At 49.4% G+C, this 14,009-nt stretch overlaps 1 protein-coding gene across 3 annotated transcripts in view; it reads left to right on the top strand.

Moving 5' to 3' along the window:
* Positions 1–14,009, top strand: part of LOC110574475 (cytochrome P450 4F22) — a 35,488-nt gene that overhangs the window by 12,046 nt on the left and 9,433 nt on the right. For all 3 annotated transcript variants that reach the window (XM_021683172.1, XM_021683173.1, XM_021683171.1), the window contains exons 2-6: positions 3,737–3,959; positions 7,359–7,503; positions 12,677–12,730; positions 12,842–12,969; positions 13,180–13,301. In XM_021683172.1, coding sequence (XP_021538847.1) covers positions 3,738–3,959; positions 7,359–7,503; positions 12,677–12,730; positions 12,842–12,969; positions 13,180–13,301 — 671 coding nt within the window. In that variant the 5' untranslated portion in view covers position 3,737. The remainder of the gene's footprint in view (positions 1–3,736; positions 3,960–7,358; positions 7,504–12,676; positions 12,731–12,841; positions 12,970–13,179; positions 13,302–14,009) is intronic.

Below are 14,009 nucleotides of genomic sequence, written 5' to 3'. Positions count from 1 at the left end.
ATAGAAGTTCTCATTCTCAGGTTCCAGAGAACTGATACCTTTGGGGGGGCCCATATTCAGCCTCCCCCATCCCTGCTTTACCTCCATCAAGACATGTAGTGTTTACATGGTGTTCTATCATGTCTCTTGGTGGCCACCTGTCTTAAGGGCTGGGACCATGTGTGTCCTGCTCGCCATTACATCCCCATGCCCAGAACAGAGTCATACACATAGGAGGGGTTCAAACACGATTTGCCAACTGAATGACGAAGAAATGCAGGTAGAACACTTGGTAAGAGGCCTGGCATGTGAGAGTATTTAGAAGAAGGTCACAATTCTGAATCATAATCACTAGCTGCCTTCCTTGGCATTGCTGGGGGAGAATCACTACCCACTATTAAATTGGTAAAGAAACAAATATCCACAGCTGCTCCCTGGAGAGCATGTCACCTGGAGCTGCCCAGAACCTTCTGCCTGGGACTTGTGACTTGGAGCTCTCTGTGATTCATTTTGGGAGGTTATTTGCTCCCCACCCCCACCCCTAACCAGGCCTTCCAGAGGGCATATCGTCTACACCAGGCAGTCTGTCTTTTTAAAAAGATTTTTTGGGGTGCCTGGGTGGCTCAGTCAGTTAAGTGTCCAACTCTTGGTGTCAGTTCAGGTCATGATCTCAGGGTTATGGGATCAGGCCCCCGCATTGGGCTCCACGCTCAGGGCAGAGTCTGCTTGGGATTCTCTCGCCCCTCTCCCTGTGCCCCTCCCGCCCAATAAATAAATAAATCTTTAAAAAGATTTGAAAAAAGATTTTTAATTGTGGTAAAATACACATAACATTTATCATCTTAACCATTTTAAGTGTGCAGTTCAGTGGTACTAAGCACATTCACGCTGTTGTGCAGCCGTCACCACCATCCATCTGCAGAACTTTTTCATCTTCTTCAATTAAAACTCTGTCCCTGTTAAACACTAACTCTCCCACCCTGTCCCCCTCCCCAGCCTCTCGTGCCCACCATCTACTTCCTGTTTCTGAATCTGACTCCTCTAGGGACCTCTTATAAGTGGGCTCACATAGCATTTGTTTTTTGTGTCTCTTATTTCACTTAACATAATGTCCTCGAGGTTCATCCATGTTGTACCAGGTGTCAGAATTTCCTTTTTAGGGCCGAATAATATTCCCCTGTATGGTTGGACCACATGATGTTTCTGTGTTCATCCGTTGATGGGCACTTGGCTTGTTTCCACCTTTTGGCTATTGTGATTAATGCTGTTATGAACATGGGTGTGCAAATATCTGTTTGGGTCCCTGCTTTCACTTCTTTTGGGGATCTACCCAGAAGTGGGACTGCTGGATCATATTGTGATTCTGTGTTTAATATTTTGAGGAACCACCATACTGTTTTCCACAGCAAAGTGGCACCATTTTACATTTCCACGAGCAATGCATAAGGGTTCAAGATTTCTCTGCATGCTTGCCAACTCTTGTTATTTCCTTTCATGATAAGGAGCCATCCTAATGAGTGGTCATGTCATCTGTATGACTTATAATGTAAGTCAGACCATCCCAATGGGGCTCTCCAAATTTGATGATAAGCCACCCAGCTGTTTTCCCAAGATGTGGTAACCCATAGAAACTTCTTATCTTCTGTATGGAGGATGTAGTTGGGCATTGGGAGCCAGTGAGTCTGAGCCCCTAATGGAGGGAACCGTGGGCAGGGGTGGGTGGGGACTGGGGACTCAGGCGAGGACCTGGAGGGCAGGGTTCATTTAGCTATGTTGTCCCAGGAGGTGGGGCACAGAGGGAACCATTGGCTGGTTGGACTGAGTGGAAAGGAGAGATGAAGACAGGACCCATCCATTTTCAGGAGTCTCCTTGGCATCGTCTGAGATCTGTGAGCCCCCAAAGTGATGGAGTTTGGCCGTTGGTGGAGTTCAGGGGGTCTCTGCCAGCTCCCATCTCCCTTGAGTTAGAGGAACTGAGATTCGGTTGTCCAGAAAATGGACAGAATGTAAGACCTAAGTCCAAGGACCACTTTAAGATTCCATAAAATGAAGCATGCACATCCCTGAGTGTGGCTCACAGCACATTGTAATGCTCTGTACCTGGTCACTGTGTTATTAATATTGTTGTTACCTACCCACTTTATTTGGGTTCCTTCAAGAGCTGACCCCTGGGCAAGGATTTAAGTGCAAGAAGCTTATTTGGGAAGTGATCACAGAACATACCAGTAAGGAAAAAGGAAGTGAACCCCAAAGAATTGAAAACAGGGACTCTAACATGTACCTGTACATGCATGTTCATAGCTGCACATTTCACAATAGGCAGAGGCGGAAGCAGCTCAGATGTTCATTAACAGATCAATGGATAAACAAATTGTGATACATCCTTACAATGGAATATTACACAGGAGCACAAGAAATGGAGTTCTGATACACACTATGATGAGGATGAACCTTGAACACATCATGCTGGGTGAAAGAAGCCGGACACAAAAGGTCATATAATATATGATCATATTGATATGAAATAAAATATCCATAGAGGCAGAAAGCTGATTAGGGGCGCCTGGGTGGCTCAGTCGGTTAAGCATCCGACTCTTGGCCTCAGTTCAGGTCATGATCTCAGAGTCATGAGTTCAAGCCCCACATTGGGCTCTGAGCTGGGCATGGAGCCTACTTGAAAGAAAGAGAGAGAAAGCAAGCAAGCAAGCAAATTAGTGGTTGCCAGGGGTTGAAGGTATAGGGGAGTGGGGAATGACTGCTAATTGGGATGGGATTTCCTTTCGGGGCAAGGAAAAAATTTAGAGCTAGATGGAGGTGGTGGTGGCATGACACTGTGGATGTGCTAGATGCTACTGAATTGCACACAGTTGACCTTTGAACAACATGGGTTCGAACTGCATGGGTCCACTTATATGCAGAATTTTTACAGTGCAGCCCCGTAAATGGATTTGCTCTTTCTTATGATTTTTTCAATATTTTCTTTTCTCCAGCTGACTTTACTGTAAGAACGCAGTATATAATACATATAACATACAAAGTATTTGTTAATTGACTTTATGTTATCAGTAAGGCTTTCCAGTCAATAGTAGGCTATTAGTAGTTAAGATTTTGGGGAGTCAAAACTTATATATGGAATTCTGACTGCATGGGGGGGTTGGCACCTCTAACTCCTTCATTGTTCAAGGGTCAACTGTACTTTCAAATGGTTCGTTTTATGTTGGGTGAATCTCACCTGAATTCAATAAAGAAGAAAAAGAGGGGAGACAGGGGAAGGGAGGCAGCTAATAGAAAAAGTTTCGACGGTGGGCAGCTGGAGTTTAACCCCACTGGGGAAGCCTGGTGGCGCATGTGGAACCCACATCTCAGGGTCATGGCACCCCAGGGGAGAAGGTATCTATCCAGCAATATTTATCAGTCATTGGTTAAGAGCTGCTTTCAATGTGTGTGTGTGTTTAAATTTTCCAACACTCTGGCCATCCACGCATGGGCAGAGAAGTCGGGAGGGATGCCCTGCAAAGTCAAGGCTGAGGGCATGTGGACAGGGCACTGGTGCATCCATCTGGCCAGCCAGCTGAAGGTCATTGCTGGGGGGAAGGTTGAGGGGTTTCCTTGGGGTCCGGGACTCCTGTGTATTGAGCACCTACTGTGTGCCAGGTACATGCTGCTTGACTCCACAGGCCATCCTGTGTCTGGTGCACACATGGCCAGAGGGTGGTTCCTACATGCACTGACCCCCCCATCCCCTGTGTCCCCCCAGGATGCTGCCCATCGCAGAACACCTACTGCACCTCCTGGGAGTGGAGAAGACCTCGTTCCGCCTGTATGCCCTGTCTGGGTTCCTCCTCTCCCTGCTCTTCTTCCTCTTCCGCCTGGTGATGCAGTTCCTGAGGCTCTGCTGGCGCTTCTACGTCACCTGCCGCCGCCTGAGCTGCTTCCCCCAGCCACCCCGGCGCAGCTGGCTGCTGGGCCACCTTGGCATGGTGCGTGTGTGGCTAGGCAGGTCCCAGGTATTCAGTAAGGATGATGGGCCTGACTGCTTCCGCCATCCCCCAGGAATCCGGCTGGAGCCATGAACAGACCCATTTTACAGGATAGGGGTGTGACTGAGGCTCAGAGAGGGCAAGCAGTTGACCTGAGGTCACACAGCCGGGATGAGGCAGAGCTGACTCTAAGGTTTTCTCTGTAATTTCAGGCTGTTGCCGAAGCAACAGGTGCTAGTGCCTGTGAAAGTAGTCAGGTTCTGTGATCCCCGGGTGGGGTGGGGGTGGGGGACTCCTGTCGATGTTGTTGCTCTGCCCCACCCCCACTGTGTTTGCACCCTCTCTCTCATTCTCGTACCTTGCCTTTCATTTCTTACTTCACATACAGGTGCTAAGCATTAGATCAGGTGCTTTAAAATATTAACTCAGTCCTCTTGACAATCCTAGGAGGAGTTCCCATGACTACCCCCATTTTGCTCCTGAGACTATTATGGCACAGAGAGGTTAAGTAGCTGGCCCTAGGTCACACAGCTCGCCAGTGGCATAGTTGGGGTTCAAACCCAGGCCTTCTGGCTCCAGAGTCCCTGCTCTTAGCTCTGTATCCTCTGCTGCCTCTTTTTTCTGGATGACAAAACCTGCACTTTTTCAAAAAAGAGTTTCAGAGGTCAGAAGAAAGCCAGACTCCTGAGGGCACTGAGGCTTTTAGAGTCCTACAGTCCAGCTCCTAACTGCCTGTGGCACTCATCTGGTCCCCCTTGCAGGCCTAAAGGAAACTGAGGGACAGTTGTGGAGACCTTCCTGGTTCAGGCCTCATGCCGAGTGCAGACGTGGACTTCGGAGAGCAGTTCAAGGGCAGTGGTCATCAGTGTGTGCCTGATGCCCATCTTTACCCTCTCCTGCCATGTGACCTTGAGCAATGACTTCACCTACCCGTGCCTCAGTTTCCCCATCTGCAATGTGGGGATTATGATTGTTCCTAATAACCTCGTGAGATTGTATTGACAGTTCTTAAAGTCATGTCTGTGGCATGCTTGGCACTGAGCCTGCCATGCAGTGGTGGATGTGCTCAACTCCTGGGTCCTGCAGAGCCTGGAAGTATCAGGGGATTCTAGAAATATTTTGGATTCTACTTGGAGTGAGCGTCCCAGAAGAAGGAAGCAGGAGACACATTTCCACTCAATAGCTCAAAGAACATTTTATGTGGCTTTAGGAATGACTCCCCTGGGGCCAGCATTCACTAAGTTTTGCCCGTTTGTGCCTGAATCTCCTCCCTCCGTTTCACCTCCTACCTCTGCTTGGGCCTCATCCTCTCCTGCTGGACCATGGTCCAGCCTCCTTCCTGGGCTCCTGCCTCCAGTCTATCCCCCATCCTGGCCCCAGGAGGATTCCTGAAACCAACCACGTCCCTCCTCTACTCACACACCTTACATGGCTCCCCACTGCTGTCTGGAGAAAGTCTCAGCTCCTCAGGTAGTGTTCAAGCCCCTTTAGACTCTAACTCCCACCCTACTCACGTCTAGTCCTGCAGAATGACTTCCTGTTCCTATAACCAGGCTCTGACTTCCCACCTCCATGCCCTTTGCTGGAATTGTGCCCCCTGGCCTAAATATCCTTCTCAGTTAGATGAACTTCTACTCATTTGTCATTCCCCATATCCAGTACTCTTACTCTGAGAAGCCATCTGGCTTTAGTGGTGGTTCTAGAGGTAGTAGCCAGGCTCTGGTGTCCCAGACAGTTGGCCAGGGCCGGTTCTAAAGTCCAACCTTGACCCTGTGGACCCAGCATGCCTCCTGGGGCAATGAGTTCTGGGTGAGGCCATGGTTTCTCTTGGGTGTGGACAGGCTCAGGGCTGAACCTGATTGAGAAGGAGACACAGGAGCCAGAAAGAAGTCATTTATTGGCTTGTTCACTCATTCATTTATTCATTTGATCGGCAGTTGCTGGGCCTTGCAATTGGCCAGGCAAGGGGTTAGGTCCCTTAATATCTGAGCTCTCCCTTAATTCTCACAGGCTGTGGAATAGGGATGGATCTTCCCAATATTATGGATTTGATCTTTGGAGCTCAAATCCAAAGGTTAAGTGACTTGCCCAAGGTCACACAGCTGCCGAGAACAGATTTGAATTCTGATCCTGAAGTACTTCTGCCTTGTGTTTGTTAAGAGCAGGCATTTTGGAGCTGGGTGGCCTGTGTTCAAATCCTGGCTTTGCCACTGTGGCAGATGACTCCAGTGTCTGCCCGGATCCTTTTGCCCATTTCTGGATGTGATGGCCTGACCTCCAGCTGCCAGCACCAGAATTCTAGGGCTTTCTCTGGCCCTGTGCACTGTGAGCTTCAGAGTTAATGCCCCAGGTGTGACCCTCAGCCAGTGACTGTGGGACTGTAGGAGTTGATGTATAAACACCTCAGCTCACTCTTTCTCTGCTGGGTTGACTTTGATACACGTGTCCCCCAGAGGTCCCCAGGAAGACAGCACTGAGTTGCCCGTGGCCATTACATCCTTGGCAACTCCCCCTTTGCTGGCTGCCTTCCCTCCCTGTCTCACTTTCCTAAGTCCCCTGCCCATGTTTTTGGGGATCCACCTTCAAACGAACCACTTGCCCTAGAACCCTTGTCTCAAGACCTGCTTCTGGGGAAGCCCAAACCAAGACAATCACTTATTCACCTGTCACTTCAGACAAGTCATTTGACCTTTCTGAGCAAAGTAAAATGGGGAAAATAGGAGCAACGATGTCACAGAATAGTTGTGTGGGTTGAAGGTATGAGTATATGAAAAATGCCCCCAGCAGTGCCTAAGACTGCAAGCCCATGTACGTGTTAAAAGTGACAATACGAGTAGTTTATTCCTGACAGAGCAAGTACTCAATAAATGCCAATCATGATTGTGTTTACTGTTACCGTTTTTTATTTCTTTTTCTTTTTTCTTTTTTTCTTAAGATTTTATTTATTTGACAGAGAGAGAGACACAGCGAGAGAGGGAACACAAGCAGGGGGAGTGGGAGAGGGAGAAGCAGGCTTCCCGCCGAGCAGGGAGCCTGATGTGGGACTCGACCCCAGGACCCTGGGATCATGACCTGAGCCAAAGGCAGACGCTTAACGACTGAGCCACCCAGGCGCCCCCCGTTTTTTATTTCTTGAACACCGGCTGTGTGTCAGGCCCTTGTGCTGGGCTCTCTTGTTTTGTTCATTCATGAATTTTCTCAACCACCCTCAAGCAGAGAGTCGATTCTTCCCCACTTCTCAGATGAGGGAATGGAGACTCACCAAGGTGCAACCCTCATACAGCCAATCCTACAGCTCTCCTGGGCTCATTTGGAGGACAGGGGAGGTGGCGGGAGGGAAAGGTTGGGGAAGGTGGGGCTGGGCTCCTCCTCACTATCTTTCCCTACCACCTCCTGCAGTATCTTCCAAATGAGACGGGCCTCCAAGATGAGAAGAAGGTGCTGGACAACATGCACCATGTGATTCTGGTGTGGATTGGACCCATCCTGCCACTGTTGGTTTTGGTGCACCCTGACTACATCAAGCCCCTAGTGGGTGCCTCAGGTACGTGGGCTGGGCCTTCGAATGATGGGTAACCCCTTAACTCCCAGAGCTCACCTGGGCTTCTAGGCACGTAGGCTATCCAGGGGAAGGGCCATTTGAGTAGGGATTTGAAGGATGAATAGGAGTTCACCAAAGCAGCCACAGTAATACAGGTAGTGGGAATAGCATGGGAAAAGGTGGACAATATCTAAGAGTCCTGGGAAATTTGAGAGGATGTCTACCCATCTGGAAGTCAGATCCAAACATGTTTGGATAGACAATTGTTGGCCCAGGATTTTGTTAAGTGGTTGCTGCTTAATTCTAAGCCATGGCAGCCCATCATTTGCCTTCTGACATTCCCACTGCAGCTCTTCCAGCTTCACCTGGGCTGCCCCTGGTTGGTGGAAGAAGAGATGCGGAAGGATTGCTTCTCCCTTCTACAGTCCACACCTCTCCCAAGGTGTAGGACTCCCAGGTGTGCTTGGCAAGCTCTTGTTCAACCTTCAACACCCAGATCCAATGACCCCTTCTCCAGGAAGACCTGGGGGTGACCCTCCAGACGGATCATAGCTTTCTCCTCTGGGCTTTTCCATTCTCAGTCCTAACCCTCTAAGGCTGAGTGTGTCTGCATTCAGCCCTGTCCCCCTCATAGGAGTCTGGATCTGCAGTGTGGCCTTGCATGTAACTGGGCACCTCCAGAGACATCAGGGGCATTTGAGAGAGGAGGGAGGAATGAAAGAGCTCCAGGAATTTTAAATCTCTGGCCCCAGCTTGGGCCTCTGCAAACCCATGTTTGCATCATCAAGGCTGCCACCCTGGAGCCATGAAAGAGGAAGGGCTGCCATTCTTCCCTTCCCAGCTATGCCCTCCCCACCATTACTGCATTTGTGAGGGGATGCCCACGCCACTGAACAAAGGGGGACCTAGACCCTGGGAAGGGTGACTTTTCCAAGGGATGGGCACCAAGTTGTGGGAAGAGCCCTGGGCTAGGACTTAGGCAGGCTGGGCTCTGATCCTGGCTGGAGCCATACTTGCTGTGTGACCGAGAAATTCATCTAACCTCACAGGGCCTCAGTTTCTGCTCTGGAAAATGGGGTGGTTGTGAAGGCTCCAGATGATGTGGGTAGGTGCTCATGAGGGTTTGTTCTCTCCTGCCTTTTTCATATGCTGTTTTTCTTTCCCCTTCTCCTCATTCTCTCCTGACTCCTCCTACTTCCCCCCTACTCCTAAGAGTCCCAGTTTCCTGAGTACTGTCCTCTGTGGTTGTGAGACCCCAAGTAGAATAGGGAGTGAAGCCCCCAGTGTGGCCTCAGCGCATAGTAGATGCTCAGGCCTCTGCCCCTCCTCTCCTCTCCCCTCCCTTCCCTCAGGTCGGGCAGGACATCCACTACCTCCCCTGCTGGAGGAGTCAGATGGGGGGCTCTAGTTGGGAGGGTGGGGCTGTGAGTCAGGACAGACAAGCCTGGCCCCAAGCTGTGGATCGCATTCCCCACTGGGGCCTCCACGGGGCCACACCTGGGGAACTCGCTGCTCGGGGCCCAAACACACACAGCCCATGGAGCCTGAGAAAGGCACGGCTCCTCTTGGACCTCTGTTTCTCCATCTTATATTGGGCAATTGGGATAGAGAGGATTAATGGGTGAAAGGAGGTGAAAATGATTTATGGAGTATGAAACGTGATATATAGGCATGTAATTATAGCTTGTCTTTCTACATTCATTTTGTGTGGGGTTGAAATTCACATAACATATAATTAGCCATTTTAAAGTACACAGTTTTATTTTATTTTATTTTTATTTTTTTAAATTTTATTTATTTATTTGAGACAGAGAGAATGAGAGACAGAGAGCATGAGAGGGGGGAGGGTCAGAGGGAGAAGCAGACTCCCCGCCGAGCAGGGAGCCCGATGCGGGACTCGATCCCGGGGCTCCAGGATCATGACCTGAGCCGAAGGCAGTCGCTTAACCAACTGAGCCACCCAGGCGCCCCTAAAGTACACTGTTTTAAACTGTAAGGTACTTCGAGTGTTCCCAATGTTGTGCAACCCCTGGCTCTCTCTCGTTTCAAACTTATTCATAGCTCCATAAAACAGCCTGAACCCATTAAGTAATTACTTCCCATTCTCCTCTCCCCCCATCTCCTGGTACATCCCCCCAATCTCCTTTCTATCTCTATGGCTTTGCCTGTCCTGGATATATCATAGGAAAGGAATTATACACAATGTGGTCCTTTGCGACTGACTTCTTTCACTCAGCAAAATGTTTCTGAGGTTCATCCACAGAGTAGCGATGACCAGGTCTTTATTCCTTTTTAAGGCTGAGTAATATTCCATTGTTTGGATATATGGATATACCACATTTGTTTATCCACTCCTCCACTGACAGTTATTTGGGTTGTTTCTACCTTTGGGCTATTACAAATGATGCTATGAACATGCATGTATGTTTTCATTTCTCCTGGGTAGATACTAAGGAGTAGAAATGCAGGGCCATATGGGAATTCTACCTTTAACTTTTTAAGGAACCACCAAACTGCTTTCCACGATGGCTAGGCATTTATTTTTCACTGGTAGGGGCTTGCTGGGGGCTGGAGACGCAGATATTCATCTCACAAGTTCTTGACACCAGTGACCAATAATTATAGTCATAGTTATAAAAATAGCCAGCAGTTGGTTAATTATTCATTTGTGTGTACAAATATTTAATGAGCACCTGCCATGTGCCAGGAACATATTAGCTCATTGAGTTTTTGTAGGGATGCTACGAGGCAGGCAGGGTTGTTCTGTTTCTCCTGTGGCAGATGAGGAAGTGGAGGGACAGAGGGCTAACGTGCCCAAGTTTACACATGGAGTTAGTGGTAGGGCTGGGATTTGAACCTAGGCCTGGCCTGCCAAGAGGCCAGGCTCTCAACCACAGTGATATGGACTTTCCTGCTGGGCACTGGGTAGGGCCTTTTCTTATATGACCTCATCCAGGGTAGATGTTACCATCCCCTTTTTACTGAAGGGGACACTTAAAATGGGAAAGGCAGCCTGGACACAGACTCTCTTGGAATCAAGTGGTCAGAGTTGAAGTGGAGTAAGGACCCGAGGATGGGAGAACAAGGGTTCAGCTGGGGAGACTTCCTGGAGGAGGTGTCGGTGAAGCTGGGCCTTGAAGGATGTTTGGAGTTTGCCAGACTGAGTCTTAGGTGGAGCGTTCTACCAGGACAAAGGTGCAGATGTGTGAAAGTACCAGGGGAATTCAGGTGACTTGGGGTGTCCGGAGGGAAGATGATGTGTGGGGAGGAGTAGGCGATGAGACAGAAGGTAGACTCAGAGCACCTATGTGCAAAGCAAATGAGCTTGTGTTTTACCCTGGGGGCGTTAAGGAATGATGGGAGGTGTTTAAATAGGACAGCCATTGAACAGGTCTGTATATCAGAAAGACCTTCAAAGGGCCTAGGCTGGAGTCCAGATCCCAGAGAGTAAAGGAGTGACCAGAATTCTACCTTCTTCTCCAATGCTGCCTCTTCCTGGAAGCCTGCCTTGACTTCCAGCAGCCCTTTTTCTGTGCCTCCCTTTGCTTCTGGCATACCTTCTATCTTCTAGATAATTGTATGGCGTGCCTCTGCTTCCCTTTCTCACCCCACCTGGAGCTCCTCCAGGCAGGGTGTGGAGCTGAGCCATCTCTGGTCCCCAGCATTGCCCAGCATGGGTTGGGTAAAGGAAGATGGTAGAAGAGATGTTCTGAATGGGAGGATGAGTGGACAGATGACTGTGTGCACAATTGGCCAATTCCTAGCTACTGTGTGTGTAGGTGGCTGAGTCACATCTCAGATAAAAGTGACGTCACTTGAGTTTCAGGTACTTCCTTTCTGGGCCCCTGTCCATTCTGTCCCAAGTCTGCTCAACACAGAAAGGGAATTCACTCACTCACCCATCCATCTATCCACCAATCCATTTTTGCATTCATTCATCCTTTGGTTGGTTCATTCAATAAAAGTTATTTAACACTAGGAGTGCCTGGGTGGCTCAGTTGGTTAAGCATTTGATTCTTGATTTCAGCTCAGGTCATGATCTCAGGGTTGTGAGATCGAGCCCCACGTTGGGCTCTGTGCTGGGCATGGAGCCTGCTTAAGATTTCTCTCCCAGGGCACCTGGGTGGCTCAGTTGGTTGATTGTCCGACTCTTGACTTTAGCTCAGGTCATGATCTCAGGGTTGTGGGATCAAGCCCTGTGTTGGGCTCTGTGCTCAGTGTGGAGTCCACTTGTCCCTCTTCCTCTGCTTCTCCCCTGCTCTCTCTCTCCCAAATACAAAAATCGTTAAAAAAAAGATTGTCTCTCCCTCTCCCTCTGGTCCTCCTTCCTCTCTCCCTCTCTAAAAACCACATTATCAGTGATCAACGTGGTCCCTCCTCTCAAGGGGCCTGTAACTGGATGGATACAGCCTAGAGGGACTGGTGGAGGAGGGATAGCATCCAAGAAGAGAAGGATGAGGGGGAGTGTTTGAGGCAGAGAGGGCATGTGGTAGAAAGACCTGGAGCAGAGAGAGAATGTGACTTTTTCAAGGAGATGAGAAAATTCTGTGATGTTAGAAGATTGAGCATGTAGAGAATGGAGGATGGAGATGTTTTGAGAGAGGTCTGGACTGGGGTAGATGATTCAAGACTTTGAAAATGGTCTGAGCAGCTGTTGTTGCGGCTAATGGGTGTGAGTAGGAAGTGACATGGTCAGATCTAACATCTGATAAGACCTCCTGGGACCAGAGTGCAGGGCAGACTGGAGACAGAGAGCACAGGAGGTGTAATTCAGATGGCCTGAGTTGGCAGAAAAGAAGAGTGATTAGGGTGAAGAGGGCCATCCTGGATGGAGAGCACAGGTTTGGAAGTAGGGCCAGCATGTGGGGTTATTTGGTGTATGTTGATGGGTGAGGTGGGAGAGACATACAGGGGCAAGATGGGGCAGGGCCTTCAGTGCCAGCCTGAGCTTGAACTTTCTTACCAGAGTGATAGGGAGCCATGGGAGGTGTCTGAGCAGGGGAGGCTCATGTTCAGATCAGCATGTTATAAGGATCTTTCTGGGGCAGGTATAGAGGAGGAACTGGAGGGGTGAGGTGGAGGTCGGAGCTCAGAGAGGAGGCCCAAGGGGGTCATAAGCAGAGGTCAAGGGTCAGAACTCTGTTTTGAGTCACCACCAACTCTTCTCTCTCCACAGCTGCCATCGCCCCCAAGGATGACCTTTTCTATGGTTTCCTGAAACCTTGGCTAGGTGAGTGTGGGAGTGGGTGAGTGGGCTGGGGCTTCGGGGAAGAGGAGTGGGGTTTCTTGTAGGGTTTCAGAGTAATAGGAGAGGCCCCTAATCTCAGTCTTCTGGGCCCAGGAGATGGGCTGCTGCTGAGCAAAGGTGACAAATGGAGCCGCCACCGCCGCCTGCTGACACCTGCCTTCCACTTCGACATCCTGAAGCCCTACATGAAGATCTTCAACCAGTGCACTGACATCATGCATGTGAGTCGCAAGGTTTCTTGGGAAGAGGGTGTCCTGGGAGTGAGACTGGTCCAGGCTCCGACTCATGGGTAAGCTGGGTGATGTCAGGAAGCTTCACTTCCTTTACCCTATAAAGTGGGCTTATAGTAAGCAGGCAGCTAGGTCATTGGCAGCCTGGCTTAAAGTCTGCGGTGTCCACGTCAATTTGCCATGTGTCTCTTTCTCTTCCAGGGTAAATGGCGGCGCCTGGCACAGGGCTCAGTGGTCTCCCTTGACATGTTTGAGCATGTCAGCCTCATGACCCTGGACAGTCTTCAGAAATGTGTCTTCAGCCACAACAGCAACTGCCAGGAGTGAGTGTGGCCTCCCTGGGGAAGATAGAGGCCATTGCTCTAGGGCAAGGTGGTGGGAGAAGAAAGGAAACTCTCAGGTGTTAGGCATCCCGGGGCCATTGGTACTCTGCCACTGATGGGCTGTGTGTTTCTGAAAACTGACATCACCTCTCTGAGCGTATCTCCTTCTCCAAATATGGAACTCCAATTCCTTCCCCATAGCCATGGTGTGAGTATTGAGATAATGTAAGGTGATGGTTTTGCATATAGTAGGTGCTTGATAAAAGGTAGTTTCCCTCATTGCTCCATGAAGAGTAGTTTGGCCTTTGGAAAGTGTCTCCCCATTTTCTGAGCCTCAGTGTCCTTTTTTGTAAAACAAGGATGACAGTCCTTAACCCTCTGAGAGATGTTTTAAGAATAAAATGATGTCAGGGCGCTTGGGTGGCTAGGTCGGTTAAGCTTCTGACTCTTGATTTTCGCCCGAGTCATGAATACAGGGCTGTGGGATCAAGCCCCATGTTGGGCTCTGTGCTTGCAGAGCCTGCTTGAGATTCTCTCTGTCCCTCTCCCTTTGCCCCTCCCCCATGCTCCTGCTCTAAATAAATAACACTTTGTGCTTAAAAAAAGAATAAAATGATGCCACAGTGCCCTGGCACACAGTAGATGCTCAATGAATATTTGTTGAATGAATGAATAAGATGACCATTGTCCTCGTTCATTCATTCATTC

Source organism: Neomonachus schauinslandi, chromosome 1 (genome assembly GCF_002201575.2).
Source record: "Neomonachus schauinslandi chromosome 1, ASM220157v2, whole genome shotgun sequence".
Classification (NCBI taxonomy): Eukaryota; Metazoa; Chordata; class Mammalia; order Carnivora; family Phocidae; genus Neomonachus; species Neomonachus schauinslandi.
The sequence above is the reverse complement of the archived record's forward strand: the minus strand, read 5'-3'. Positions and strand labels throughout refer to the sequence as shown.